Raw genomic sequence first — 15,888 nt, 5'->3', positions numbered from 1 at the left:
TCACTGCTGGGTCAATAAAAGCACGGCGAGTGGCTGGAATCTACTGCTGATTCGATGTTCCCTCAAGTAAGTTAATTTCTGGGTCCCAGCTGTAGTCTGGACAGATTTTCAGAAAAAAGTGCTAAGACGGAGTCGTCTTTAAAAGGGGAGGCTTAATATGCATCGGAATAGGTTACTCTCACTTGGTAACCTAACAGTTAAGTACAGCGAGCAATCCTCGAATGCAGATTGCAAAATCTTATAAAACTGGGTAGCCACAGTTGCATCCGATGCCGGTCAAGCCCTGAGGCCATTGCCTGGTGATGCTTGGTGAAGCGCCTGGGCCAGTGAATTCCCAGACCGCGAGCTCGATGAGACCTGTTATGTCCCGTTCGATCCAGTGCGGGGCGGCCTGGCCGCTGAGAAGATCATCACAAACAGGAGACGCGATTCGGGAGGGGGAAGACTGGCGTGGTCTGCGAATTGTCAGGAGGCTGGGTGGGTTGGCGGTGCGCCAGCCACCGTCCGAAGCGCGGCCGTCTGGCCCGTCCGCGCCGTCACCACTCGTTCGCCTTGAGCAGGCCATAGAAACGCGGCAATGCCGAGTGGTAGCTGTTTTTCCTGCACGATAGCTGTAGCTTCAGGGAAGATTTCTGGAGCTCTCGGAGTTTTGCTTTTCGATATATCCCACCGCGTGTTAACAGTTACGACGAAACCAATATTTTTTATTCGTGTCTTTTCATGCGACCCCACAGGTTATAATCATACTGTATGGCACTTGGCCTTATCCCTTTCCCCGCCCCCTCCCCCCAGTGAAAGAGCTCGGTGCTTGCAGCATGCTAAGTGATATCGGAATCACTGAATAGTGCGATTGGCGGCGCGAACTCGCTCTCAGCTGACTCTGTTGCCGATTTGCTATCACCTATTTGTCGTCCAGCCTCAGATTCCAATGGTATCTGCGCAAGACAAGTACAGAAAATCACACCGTCACCACGGACCTCTGAGCCGCACGTCGACCGTCTCTAGCGGGCGCCGTCGTCGGTCACCGCAACAGGCACCAGTCCAGAGCCTCCAGTCTCCATCCACAGGTGTCGAAATGATCAGCAGCAACGGCCTCCGAAACAGTCCACGGTCACTGGAAGCCCGCCAGGGTCGGCGAGTGGACTTCGGTCGGGGCGGACCAATGGGAGGGGGCGGCACGCGTGGCGAGTCTGCGGCCCTGACGTCGCCACGGACAAGGCCGCCGCGCCAGTACGGGCAGCGGCCGGCTGCCGTCAGTGCGGCGCCGGGCCGCAGGTGATCGATGGCAGCAATTGTGGCTGTGTGACGGACGCGTCGGTGGGGCGTGCGGCCAGATTGGGCGCCCTGCGGCGCCGGGTGACCCCGGCTGTCCGGCGGCGAGCCAGCTCGGCCTGCGGAGCTGCCCGGCCGCCCGCCGACCTGTTGCGTTGATACGCGTGGACCCAGTGCAGAGTCCCGTCCCCTAGATCGCACCCTTTCGCAATGTAAGGGACCGTGCGTGTGCCACACACAGGTGCTGTTTGTGACAGTCATTGGTGCGAAGACTGCTAGGCGCTCAGTCACGTGCCTTGTTTTTCTTCGTGAGCTCATCGCTCGGATTCGTGCGGCTTAACTCCATGTGCTTCGGCCGCAGCCTAGCTCAACCGCCTGTTGTTGGAGGCGCAGTCGGTGAGCTGTAGTGTGCGCCAGTGAGCGGCAGTGAGCAACGGTCGGACCCTAGGTCGGGGACGAGCCCTGAGTGGGTCGGAGCGGAGCGGGTCGGCCGCCGGCCCGGCGCTCAGTGATCAATACACGGGCGGCGTCGGCGGCGCGCTCACTCAACAGGCGGCTGCGGCGGCGGACGGCAGCGCCATGGCCGAGGAGCGGCTCGTGCTCACCAGACATGAGGTCACCGCCAACAGACAGGTGCGTGCGCCGGACGGGCCGCATCGTATGGCCGCCCGCCCCTCTCTCTAGTTGCGCTCTCAGGGTGGCTGGTGCTAACCTGAGCCTGCTAGCCTTCACAAGAGACAGTGTGATGAAGTATTACCATTGTTTAGCTATGTTAAGCCTGCTCGTTCTGGGCTTGGGTGGCCAAACACTCATCATTCATACCCTCTAGCAGGCTTCTAAGCCAATTGTCGACGGTTATCGTGTTCGGGGTTGGTGTATCGTTTTCAGGGCTAGTACATCGTGTTCATGGTTAGTGCATCGCGTTCAAGGTGCATCCAAGGCGAATGTACCGATGGTAGCAAATGGTCCCGCTTAACAAAACTGTCGACACCGCGATGTTTCACTGTAGGTCGCCTGCTTTAGTGATACGAAAGCAAAGTGCTGCTGGCTGGGTGCCCAGATACAAGCACAAAGTAGGCTGTTTTTGCGGTTTTTTGCTGTTTAGTGCCATTTACCAGCTGAGGGGGCAGTGTTCCGTACGTGCCTTGTTGGGTCACCGACTGCTTAGTCAGAGATACACCCTTTGTCCACACTACAATGCGACAGCAGTTTTGATTTGGACATCTCATCAGCATTATGAGTGTTTATGCCGAAAATCACTTGCTTTATTGCACCTAACAATTCTAAGAAATGAAAATAATAGGAATTTGTTGGTTATTTTCGTAATTTATCTCCATCATTTCTTATTATTATCGTTTAACGGGTACCTTATGCAAGCACGCAGCCAGAGCCTTGGCAAGGGGGGGGGGGGCACAGGGTTGGCAAAGGGCCCCTAATAGCAAAAGGCCTCCTAAAAAGAGAAATCGGCAGATATGGCCTATTTGTTAACCGGGTATGTTTTCTTTGCTATATATAATGCAATGTTTATACATATTATATATATATATATATATGGAATATATATATATATATATATATATATATATATATATATATATATATATATGAGCAGATATGTAAATATTATTATGCACTGATAATACCTTGTCTTATATACCACCTTATATAGGCAGTACGCTACATAATTGTAAGAAAAGCCAGAAGCCAACACGAGGTCAATTCTGCATCAAATTTATTGTTAAACCGAAAAAGTTATGCGTTAAACGATTGCATGAAATAAATCGTCGGCGCTCTTCATTTTTGCAAAGTTCCAGTGACCCTTTTACGCCGATGTAACTCGGAAACTTTGTCAGAATTTGTATCTGAGTTGTGCCGAGATACCAAGGACTGTGTGAGGACAAGGACAAGGACAAGGCGAGTGTAGACTGAAGATCGAAATGGATCAACACGTTGTATTAACATGGCCTAACCTCTTGAAAAGTTCAACATAAAAGCAGAATAGATTTGTGATGCAAGTTGCGTAACGTAGTTTTGAGCATGTGCGCCCGCATTAGCAACAAAAACCTCGACGCCAAGCGTCGCAGTCTCCATGAGCAGCGTAGCGTCCGCCTCTCGGCTAATATAGAGCTGTGGCCAACAACGGACAAAAGTGATAGTGCATTTGAAAGATTTACCTTTCAACGCCTTATGACATAAAGCCGTACATTCAGAGACATTCTGGACGTGTATTTCATGCGATTTTTAGGTTAAGGATAATAGCGGATTGACCTTTATAACATTGTGAAGTGGTACTGGAATCTGGTCGTGGAATTGGGGGGCTAAAGCTAGAATTTCTACTTTCGTTCGCCTAGACTGTCTACCTGTCTAGAGAACAATTTCAAAGTTGTAAAAAGATTAATCCTGTCTAATCCGTGTAAACTGTACGAATTAATTTTGAAAGACATTCATACACATAATTTTACGATGGTCGTTGCGCGCACGGCGCCCGCCGCCTGGTCTTACTTGCAGCTGCCAACGCCGTTCGGCGCTACGGAAATTGCGATCCAGGCCATTGCTGTCCTTGCTCCCCGAGACTGCGGGCGAGCCATTGGGGCTTTGCGACGTGCGCAGCTGCTGAAGCTATATGGCGCCGCCTGCCTCTTGCTCTGGGAGGAATGGCGGGCACCACGGAGAATCGAAGCCCGTACCTCTGGTTAGCCAGACGCGCAGCGGTTAACGCGGAGGTGTTAACCACCACACTATCGGCACCCGACACGCGCGCTCAAACCTTGTGATAATACTCGCTTCACTAGTCTATTTTGCAAAAGAATGAACGTTTCCAAGCAAGCATGGAATGGTTTTGTGCGTTTTTCTTAAACTCATTTCGACCTACTCTTTTCAACACTAACGAGACTCCATATTTCTTTCCGAGAAAAGGGCCGTTCGAGTCGAACACTACGGGGCGCATTGTTGTTCCCGGTCAAGGGGTGAACGGCTGTTCTGTCCCACCGCGGTGTGTCTTTTGACCGTCATTCTGGCGACACGAGGCGGGATCCCCTAGCCGATCCGGAAGCCCTCAGAGAGAGGCATCATTCACGTTGGTCCGCTCCCTGTCGCGGGACGCATTCTGAGCCGCGTAGTCGACCCTGGATCGACGTAGGAACCCTCATTGATGCCACAATATCCTTGGTGGCCACAGGTGGTCAAATGATTGACGCATAGATTCTAGTTCGGCTTAATGGGCCCATGCTGGAATTGGGCTGGCGGGCCCACCGTTTGGTACTGGGGGCCTGCCTGGCGAAGGACCTTCCATTGCCCAATGCGAGCACTCGTTATAAGTTCCCATGTTTCCTTTCATTGTCGGAAGGCCCGACCAACGCAAGAGGCCCTCTCTTCGGACTCACATCCCCGTTCCTGTTAACAAATCGTCCCCTTGTTGAAACATAACACCCTGCTAGGCATTGTGGGCCCCTGAACGATACAGGAGCCCCGACCAACGCATATCGCGGGGCCGGCCTTGCCCCTGCTTGGTAAATAGGCCCCCAGAACTCAGACTGACATAGGGCCGACTGTTCCTACCGGGGCAAGGGGCCTTCTTTCTGACATTTGAGGTTACGGCCTTAATATGACCTACAGCCTTCTCTTCGGACCTACAGCCCTCCAATCAAGCCCTTGATGTTTTATCTCGAAGACCCTTCGGCCCCTCTTCAGGCTCCCTAAAACATCGCTCCTACTCGGGGCTGTTTGCCGCCACAAGAACCCTGTTAGGCACTGTAGCCTCTGACCGACACAGAGGCCCCTCTTTGTGTGAGGGGCCCCGAACATTGGAAATCGCGGCCTCCGGCCTCGTTCCTGTTCGGGAAATGACTCCCAAGGGCTCAAGCGGACTTGGAGCGACTGTTCGAAGTTCGCGGTGTCTGACCAATTAAGACACCCGCTTTATCTCAGGAGTTTCTCAGACGGTGCAAGAGAACCTCTGACTAATATTTTAGGTCACGACCCAAAAGGCCGTGATTCTTTATGTGACCTACGAGCCAGTCCTTCGGGCCCTTATGCCCTCCAACTGGGACTTTGTTCGTCGGTTTCCAGGGGGCGCCCGGACCTCTCTTCGGGCTTCATCGAACACTTTCCTTGGTCGGCTAGGGCCGCCGCGAGCACGGGACCCTCTGTTAGGCGCTGTGGACCCCAGATAATACAGGGCCAATTGGGAAGAAGGCCCTCAGACCGATACTGACACGGAGCCGACTGTGCGGCACTGGTGGTGCGCAACCGACATATAGGCCCACATCGACTCCGTGGATCCTCGGTCGGCGCTAAGGACCCTCTGATTGTTATTTATTTAAGTTATTTATTTGTTATTTGTTATTTATTATTTATGTTATTTCTTTAAGTTATGTTATCTGAGTGTCCGTCCCCGCTGGCCGTGTCCTTGAGTAAGACCCTGACCAGTCCTGTATGCCCTTAGACCGTCCAATCGGGTCATTGATCGTCGGACCTGGTGTTCTTTCTAGGCTCCCAGGTTCTCCTCAAATATTGCCTCTGGCTGACTCGGACCCCCTTGCGAACGCAGGGCCCCCGTCAGTGGCTATGGGGCCCTGACAGACGCTGGGGCCCCGACCGATGTAAATTGCTGGATCTGGCTTTGCCCCTGCTTGGGAAATGGGCCCTCAGGCCCATGCCGCCACTGAGTCGACTGTGCGTTACTGATGGTGTCTGATCAATGTATAGGCCATTGTCGGCTCAGGGTGCCCCCCCAATCAGCGCGCATGGTCCTCTGCCTGGCGACGGAGTGCCCGGCCCTGCGGGTCGGGGTCGCTGAATGCGACCTCCGGCTGGCCCTTCGGGCCCTTAATCGTGGGTTCCGAGGGGCTCGAATATCCCCCGGAAACTGAGGGGGGGGGGCACGTGTCCCCTGCCCCCTGCCTGCATTCTTGACCTCACGGTGTCGTGAAGTTCGGTTGTTCTTGTCCTTCAAACTCGCATTGCCAGAGGACCAAGAGTTGTAGGCCTTTCTTTGCGATTTGCCTGCTTCACCAAGCAGCCGCCCAGCGTTTCTTTGTTTAAAAAATGGTGCTATTTTTGGCTCGCCTACCGTATGCAGAGGACTGCATCGCACAGCGGATGTTACTGGATCAAGGCTGTTACCCTCCTGAATCGGTTGAAGTGTGTGTGTGTGGGGGGGGGGGGGGAGATCTGAACCAATACAGTTGACCTAACTTATCTCAAATCCTGATCGCTCCCCGGATTGCGGTCACTTTCACTTGCGTCCGTGACATCAAATTCAAAACTGAATAATGTTTGATCAGCTTTGATATTGACCAACTTTCCTGATACTGAACAATGACTTTCTATCTGAAGCTGACATAGTGGTAGTGATTATACATGCTACCAATAATGTTGATAGTGATACGGTAAGTTACCTAACGCACCAGCAGTTCAACGTTTGCTGCGTTTCATTTATCCAGTATTTCCCTTTTGCTCATATGCATTGGGGGGGGGGGGGGGGGGCTCAGAAGAGTATTGAAGGGGGTCAAGTCAGTATTGAGGGGGGTCGACGAACTATTGCATAGCCACCCCCTGAATCTGAGGGTCCACCAATACAGCCTACAACAAAAAATATCCCAATAAGGAGTCCGGCTCGGGTTGATATGCATGCATGCCTGTCGTTTGACTATGTGATAACCGACGAAGTCTACTTATCGCATTTTACTTGGTTTACTGCCGGACTTGCAGACATACCAGATATGATGATGCGTCTGCAGAAGAGCTCTGGATCACGAAGATTACGCAACGTCCCTGATACCAACAAGTGCCCGTATTTTTTGTCAGAGTGAAGTGGTCATATGCGATGAATGTGGCCCGCCCCCGTTTCGGCCCTAACCACAGATATGCCACGGCGCCTTTGGGAAGCCCATGTCTGGGGGTCTGGGGTGCAATGACCTGGACGCGATGTGTGAGAGGGGGTGTGACTTATAGCTCACAGGGGTGCCGTTGCAGCGATCTTACTGCTAAACCCGCTCAGTTAGCGATTTATCACCGCGAGGTCCCAACGGCGCCATCGCCGCCAAACCCGGTGTCTGCCCCGCACAACACCCGGCCCCCTTCGACCACGCCACGGGACGCGCTGGCTCTCCTCGGCGTGTCTGGTCGTCGGTGGTGCACCTCCCTATCGCGCGGAGCGACGCACCCAGCGCCTGACGCGGCGAGATAGCGCCCGGCCCCGGCGGGGCTGAGCAGCTCCTCGTCCGGGTTCGCCGTCCCGGACGCGCACAGCCGGCCGACGGACGGGTCTGGCTGGCCGATCCCGCCGGGCTCGCTGTACCGGACGCGCACAGCCGGCCGACGGACGGGTCTGGCTGGCCGATCCCCGGACGCGCGCAGCCGGCCGACGGACGGGTCTGGCTGGCCGATCCCCGGATGCGCGCAGCCGGCCGACGGACGGGTCTGGCTGGCCGATCCCCGGATGCGCGCAGCCGGCCGACGGACGGGTCTGGCTGGCCGATCTCGCCGGGCCCGCTGTGCTGATCCCTGGCCGACGGACGCGTCTCGCTGACCGCCCTCGCTCCGCTGCCGTTGAATGCCTCGAGCCGGTGAATTCTAATCGAGTCGGATCGCATTCAGTGTGCCGAACACGGCTGACAGCTGAGGAGGCGGGGGCGGCGTCTCCGTATCAGGCCGTCCCGTGCTGACGTTTGTAAGCACTCGCCCGGACTCGGGCGAGCGCCTTCGAAAAGGCGCGGTCGGTGAACAAAATTGTTGCGCAGTTTACGACAGAAGGCGACGATGGCATGTCAACATGCCCGCCTCAGAAGCCATGGTAAAAACATCCATCGAGTGGCAAATGGCTCTCAGGCTGGGCGTTTCATAACGTTACGCCATGGACCAGACGTTCCACCATGCCACGCCCTGGACGCCCATCATGGCACGGGCGTCCATCAGCATGGCACCTTGACCGGGCACCCCGGCAACCCTCCACCTGGGTGGTGCTCTCCAGCGTGTCGCGCCTCAGAGCGGGCAGTCGACAGTGACACGCACTGACGTGTCGTGGTGCACGTGCCGCCATGCCAGGGCCCTGGAGGACGTCCACCACGTCACGTCACGTCCACCACGTCACGTCACGTCCCGGGCGACCGTCCCATCACGTCACGTCCCGGGTGACCGTCCCATCACATCACGTCCCGGTTGACCGTCCCTCACGTCACGTCCCGGATAACCGTCCCATCACGTCACGTCCCGAGTGACCGTCCCTCACGTCACGTCCCGGGTGATCGTCCTATCACGTCCCGGGTGACCGTCCCATCACATCACGTCCCGGTTGACCGTCCCTCACGTCACATCCCGGTTGTAGGTCCCATCACATCACGTCCCGGTTGACCGTCCCTCACGTCATGTTCCGGTTGGCCGTCCCATCACATCACATCCCGGTTGACCGCCCCTCACGTCACGTCCCGGTTGAACGTCCCATCACATCACGTCCCAGTTGACCGTCCCTCACGTTACGTCCCGGTTGACCGTCCCATCACGTCACGTTCCAGGCGACCGTCCTGGTCACACCACACCCAGGCCGACCGTCCAATCACATTTCGTCCCGGGCGACCGTCCAATCACATCTCGTCCCGGGCGACCGTCCCACCACATCTCGTCCCGCGCGACCGTCCCACCACAACTCGCAGACCCGACACTCCGACGTCCTATGTCCGACCGAGTGTTCCACTATGACGCACCCCAGACGGGGTGCTCCTGCTTACTCTCACTGCGCCCCCGTGGGTGAAGTGTTCCTTCATGCCACACGGCAGCCTAGGCGGCCCACGCTACTGCGCGAGGACCGGTTGTTCGGCCACGTGACCTCGGCTCGCGTGGCGGCCAGTCACGCCCCGACGCCACGTGACTGTGACTTCCGAGGCCTGGGCCCCTGGAAGCATGCAAAATGAATGCACGGCGACACAATACGGTGACTTTGTATTGGGTCGCCTTGTCTTAGCATACTCGATACCTTATTGTGTGAGACTAGAAACGCAATTCAGCTGAGACTGTGAGACTTCAAAGTTTGGTGATCTATGCAAAGTTAGCAAAGTACCTGTTAAAGTCATGGCAATGGTTTTAGACTGAATCTGGCAATGCTTCGGTTGAAGTAAAACGCTCCACCGACAGCTCTCCGTCGTCCGTGGTATATCTGGACCCAAACATGCTTTCTCAACCGACCTTTCGTTTCCCGTGCACCGCCGCCGGGCATTTAGGAACGGCGAGCGGGTGCTTCGGTTCGGACGTTGAGCCTGTCGGGTTCCATAACCCATCGGGAGTACACGGCTTGTGCATGCCCGAAGGGATATGGGACCCGACAGGTTCGGGACTCGACAGGTTCCCCGGTTCGCCCCGCCCGCTGGCCAGGGCGAACCGCTGGTCGTGTTTTTAATGCTCTCTGGCATGGATCATAGCAGAGCAATGACCAGTGTGGGAGACGGCAACACTGCTGATTGAGTGCATTGCATGGATGTACAAAGCCGCGCGCCGCCATGCACGAGAAAATTCACGGTGGATGGGGATGCTACTGCCTAGTGTTGGTTTATTTATCTCGTGGAAAAAATTGGATATGATAAATGACAATATTGACGACATATGATGGGGTGAGTGGGGATAAGATGATGCTACAAAGGCGAAAAATGGTGCACCAAAAGCAAACGCTTTTACGAACAGGACATAGAGCACTATTCAGTGGTGAGTACGTACATTTTATCTCAGCGAATGTCCTTATGTAAAGATGCTCCACTTCCGTACATGTATATTGTGCACGTGCAACAAAATGCACATGCAAATAATGGAGATGGAGCTTTCGAGAGCATCGGCGCACTCAAGGTTCTGCTCACGTCATTTTCATAAGTTGTCAGCACACCGGAGGTCTGTTGGGCCTGATATACTGCCAGACTGCTAACTAAACCTGTCCTGATGCATAACAGATCGAGCAGCCGTACGTCGGACGGCGATAATTTGCTTTGAAGTCCAGAGATGAAAGAATGTAAAGAGCTTCGGAAGGAAAAAGGGAATTACTGGGGAGAGAGCAAACACGTTTTTGACGGCTCAGGCGAGTTTGTAAGAGTGTGTGAAAGATTTCGGTATGAATTAGCTCAAGCTTTAGTGGGTGTTTCGCAGGAAATGGAGGGTTTAGTGGAAGATGAAGTCCAGTAAGAAGTGCAAGTGCGGGACGGAGCGTCACGTTGACGTGTCAAGTCTTTGAGTTAACTACACTTACCTCGCCAGCACTTATCTTATCTTATTAGCACTTACCAAGGCTATCACCCAGCATTGCAGTACGAGCCAGTTACCTCATCCATTTCAGGGCAAATTACGTTTTCTAAGTACCAAGCAATCTTATATTATAACAGTGTATCTAAGCAACGCAAGTAAATACAAATTAAGTTAAATGCCATAAATGAGGCATTCGTATGGGAGGAGGAGAGCATTATGACCGTATCCGCGAAGTCGAATTGATATCACTATGCATTGTGAAACAGTATTGCGTGTGGATGAAGTGCATACACCGATGACATCGTCATTAAAAACCGTTTTTACAGAGGAAATGAGAATGTCTGAAGATGGTGATAACTCATTACGATGACCCTCTCTGCTCCATCTTGACTGCTTACTTGGCGCCATCGTGATGGTTCATCACACTCCATCATGCCAGCTCGCACTGCGCCATTCTGATGGCTTACTCTGCGCCATCACGATGAGTCACTCTGCACCATCATGATATCTGCGCCGTCGTGATGAATCGCCTCTTTCCCTCCTCCCCCCCCCCCCCCCCCGGTGCCAGCAGATGTTCGGTGGTGTCCCACAGCAGGGGCTGCCACGCGGGCACTGCAACAGGCAGCGCGCTGCCAGTATCTGCCACGTGAATACCAACAGCGAGAAGACCATCTTAAACGGCCGGTTCTTTTCAGACGCTCAGGTGCAGATTGCCGTTGCAGATTGCAGATTGATTGGTCTAATTGCCGGAGCAAACATTTTTCATTGCAGGCGTGCTAAGATTGGGCTTATTTCAGCGGAAGCTAGTGTGGCAACTGCCACACTAGTCATATCACATTCTTTACCCGTAGCCGTAAGCTCATGCGTCGATGCAAGCTAAAGGGACTGTGTCTTCCAGAAAGGATGTCCCTGAGTCGAAGACTTGGGAAATTGCAGTATGCTTTTGTAGATGCAATATATATATATATATATATATATATATATATATATATAAATATAAACACATATACCGCAACAAACACATGAAGTGTAACTTGAGTATAAGACAGTAGTATTAGCCTTAGTCCTCTGAGAAAAACCAGGAGAGTGGAGATATAGTTGGGTTAATATTTCGGCAACATGCCTTTATTGGGGCAATGACAGGAGTGAATCCACTTCTGTTATTGCTCCGAGAAAGACATGTTGCCGAAATATAAGCCCAATTATACCTTCATTCTCCCGGTTTTTCTCTGAGGAATAGGGCTAATACTACTGTCTTACCAATTGAATAATGCTCCCCGCTAATACACTGAAAACTTACATAATTCAAATGTGGCGCATGTTATGTCAGAATTTGATTATAGATGGTGTCCTCTTTACACCGTCATAACAGCGTGGGTTTGGCCTCAGCATCGGCCCATGGGAGGTCAGTACCTAGCAATTGTCATTACGGCACTGTTTTGGTACATAATGTGATGTTTTAAGTGCATGATATAATAGTTCTTTTGAAGAGGAACGCGGGACTTGCCTGACGCGCATCCGTCGCTCCCGAATCCTTCCACCACATCCTATCGTCTTACATCACCTGTCCCCTCCGTCCCGACTCACATCCCGCCCCCGCCATCCAGACTCACATCCCGCCCCCACCGTCCAGACCGACATCCCGCCCCGCCGTCCAGACCGACATCCCGCCCCCGCCGTCCAGACCCACATCCCGTCTCCGCTGTCCTGACTCACATCCCGCCTGCGCCGTCTTGACTCACATCCCGCCTGTGCCGTCTTGACTCACATCCCGCTTCCGCCGTCTTGACACACATCCTGCCTCCGCCGTCCCGACTCACGTCCCGCCTCCGCGGTCCTGACACACACACACATATCATACGGTTACCACGCGATGAGTAGAAGTGTTAGGCGCAGAAATCATAATATTTGGTTTGTTCTGTACCAGTCTTGGGAATACTCTATAACTGGGAATTCCATTCACGTCTATATATATATATATATATATATATATATATATATATATATATATATATATATATATATGGGCCACGGGATTGGGCCACAAATGCGATAGGCCCAATATTTTAAGTTACCATAAAATTAGCTTAACGGTGGATAGAATTGCGGCCGCATGTAGATTGTAACGTCGGAAGATAGCATACATTCCGCTGTAAGATGTGTCGACGTGCATTTGACCATAAGAGGCTCATGCAATATCATGACCATCTTGCCATAATGGAGTTCATTCCTATTATTTCGTCTTTCGTTCAGATGTCTCGAATAACGAGTTCTAGTTAAAAGCGCCAAGCAGGGCTCAAAACACGAACGACGTATCGCAACAAAAGCGAGTGTTCGCATCAAAAAGGAAATTACAGGCCTAACACTAAAACATACATATAACCTTCGTAACGTGTTGTGTGACACATTGACAACACACGCGATGACTTCAAGGTGCCGTTTACACCCCCTTAACAACACCCAGTGGGCACCCTTGGCGTGTGCTACGGTGGAGGTGAATGGAGAGGGCAAAGGAGGACAGCCACTGCCCTCAGCTTCAACAGAATCCAGCATTAACCCATGTCTTCGGAGCGAGGCAAAACTGATTTTGACGCCCCGTCCGCCGGCTCGCCCAATTACTCAGAGGGTTGGCCGCCACGGGGGAGTGTCGTCAGTAACGTCAGGGCTCGGTCAGCTGACCGTCGCTACTGCCGTGCCGTGCCGTGCCGTGCCGTGCGGAGTCGTGTGTCGGGTCCGGTGCCGCGGCGGCGGCGTCCAGCTGACAGCGCCGGCGACACGCCGTTCTCGTCCGGTTATGCATTGATCCGACGGTCGGGCGGCGCCGGCCCCCCCCCCGCCCCACCTCCGCATGCCCTGCACCCCGAAGCCTGTCCCACCCCGGCTGGCGTGGCTGACCGCCGGACAGAGGGCGCGGCAGGACCACGCCTGTTTCCGGCGCCGCTGGTGGGAAGCCGACAGTCCCCTCCGAACGTCGCCGGGTTGGCACCCACGCGGAGTCGCCCAAGCCGCGCTGGGGCTCGCGGCGCGTCTCGAGCGGGACGCCTCCTGATGACAGCGGCACGGCGCGGGTGGAGGCCGTTGGCGGAGAGGCTTGCTCCCTGAGCGGAGGAGCCCGAGCCGGTGCCGGGGTCGCTGGCGCGGGCGGCCCACCTTCTAATGCGCTTTCAACTTGTTGCCAAGGGCCCGCGGGATTGGTCCGCTGTCAGTGCTTTCTGCGCGTAACTTATCATAATGACGCGCTAGGATTTAAACCATGTTAGCGTTGTAGATCCTGAGCAAATGCGTCTATGAGTGGCCTTTTGATTTGCGCTACTGACGCTGGATTTAAGGGAAGTTTACTCTGTCTCGGACTAGCTACACGACTTAATGTGATACAATACCTACGGCCTTTTCCACGGTTAATGTGGCTCTGAAGCGCTCCCAGTCCGCTCTCAGTCAGGTCCACTCGTCTCTGCAGTACTCATGACGTACCCCCCCCCCCCCCATCATGTCTCGGACATGGTGCTGACGGGTGTCGACGAGTCCCCTACCCGATGTTGTTAGTTGAGCTGGCTGGGCCTGTTTACCTGCAGGACCTCTACCACCTGTCCTGTTTCCACAGGTGGGCGAAGAGGAGGCCTCCAAGGAGGAGCAGAGCTCGCTTACCTCGGCCAGCTTCAACTTCATCAACTCAATCATCGGCAGCGGCGTGCTCGGTACGTATTCCGGCGCCCACACCGCCGGCTCCTGTCCTGTGGACTGCAGTGTGTCCACACCGCGAGCTACTGTGGACTGGGGCCGCTCCCACCGCCAACTGTGGTCAGGCGTCGGCCCACTTCACATTTGGAGCCGAGCGATGTCTTTGGGTGATGGCTGAGCGGACCAGTACAGCCGAGCAGCAGTATTTGCCGACCGAATAGATGCAACGTGTGTTCTGCAAACACGGAAGAAGCAATGAATTCTGAATGATGTGGCTGCGGGTGCTGCTGATAAGGCTTTGTAAGAACCTGGTCACAGAAGAAGTTTTGAATAGAAAGTGGCGTCACGGTTGGGCTGTGTAGTTGGAATCAAATTGTAAATATTTTAACCTTGACACCGCTCACAGAGGCGTATGTGTGTGTGTGCCATTGGGGCTTTACGACGCATTCAGCTGCTGAGACTATATGGCAGTTGCCCGCCTTTCACCCTGGCGGAACGGGCGGGTACCGCGTGGAATCGAACCCCGTACATCCGGTTTCCCAGACGCACAATGGTTGACGGAGACGTGTTAACCACTGCGCTATTGCCACGCTCTAGGTGCGTATGCAAAATTGCGCAATGTAGGGGAAAATAAAATATTTGGCCACAAACACCATTTAAGCGTGCCGTCAGAACCTTAAAATTTCTTGCATGGTATAGAACACCACCATGTGTCTAAACGCACTTACTTTACGTGTCTGCCCTGATTTCCCGAGTGTCTACATTTATGAACAACCATCTTAATATATGTAAACATGTAATAAGGGAGGGAGAGGGACATCCCGATTTCCCCATCCCTGAAGACATCTCTGACTGCCGCCCATCAAACCATGCTGATAGATGGGTCCCAATCAGAGCTTTTTCTGTAGCACGCAAGCCCAGATGATGCTTCAATAGCTCCACGATTGCCACGATTGGACGAACATTGAACATTACAATTTATCTTTGTAACTGCGGGCCCTACCGGGAACGGATCGACCAATGCAACCACGCAACGGATTCCCAGAGCCTCTCTCTGCCCACACCCACTAAGATAGACGTTCCGTGCGTTATTCAGCGAGTCCACTGTCCACGTAATCCGATTTATCTCCTGTCCCGATGTGATTTCGCGCCGCATTGCTACGGATGAGCAACGCCATTCAAATGCCAGCTCGGTCAGTCGGCTGCGACGGCGCTTCGCAGCTGTGGCCTAATTGTGGCCTGCTCAGTCACCGGCGGCGGGGCGCGCTCGACCTGCAGCCGGGACGTGTTCTGGTACGTCCTGGGTGTTCTGCGGCTCGGTCCGCGCTCGGATCTATTTCGGGCCCTGTCAGTATCGATGGACGTTATAGTCCAGGCGCGCTTCCACGTCATTGGTTATGCGCTGATCATTTGATGACTGGAGGCGCCCGGGCTATCATGGGCGCGATTCTCCTGATTGGTTACGGTTGAAGCTATGATTAATGTGGGCGTGGGGGAGTTCCGGATTCCTTTGTGAGCCTTTACCTTCGCTCACACCATGCTCAACGCAGCCTCCAATGTAAAGGTACAGCTATACAAAATGCTGCAAAGATACAGTTCTACCAGACCTGATCGAGTTCCAGATAACGATTAAGGCAGAGGAGAGAGAGATAGAGAGGGAGAGAGAGAGAGAGAGAAGAGAGAGAGAGAGAGAGAGAGATAGGAGAGAGCGAGAGA

At 53.9% G+C, this 15,888-nt stretch overlaps 1 protein-coding gene across 1 annotated transcript in view; it reads left to right on the top strand.

Moving 5' to 3' along the window:
- The first annotated feature begins 1,797 nt into the window (after positions 1-1,797).
- The window catches only part of LOC119110150 (putative sodium-coupled neutral amino acid transporter 11), a 27,120-nt gene continuing 13,029 nt past the window's right edge, over positions 1,798-15,888 (top strand). Inside the window, exons 1-2 of the mRNA XM_037233886.1 lie at positions 1,798-1,905; positions 14,096-14,189. Coding sequence (XP_037089781.1) covers positions 1,852-1,905; positions 14,096-14,189 — 148 coding nt within the window. The 5' untranslated portion in view covers positions 1,798-1,851. The remainder of the gene's footprint in view (positions 1,906-14,095; positions 14,190-15,888) is intronic.

Source organism: Pollicipes pollicipes, unplaced genomic scaffold, assembly GCF_011947565.3.
Source record: "Pollicipes pollicipes isolate AB1234 unplaced genomic scaffold, Ppol_2.1 Scaffold_7231;HRSCAF=8579_pilon_pilon_pilon, whole genome shotgun sequence".
NCBI lineage: Eukaryota > Metazoa > Arthropoda > Thecostraca > Pollicipedomorpha > Pollicipedidae > Pollicipes > Pollicipes pollicipes.
This window is presented reverse-complemented; position numbering and strand designations above follow the sequence as displayed.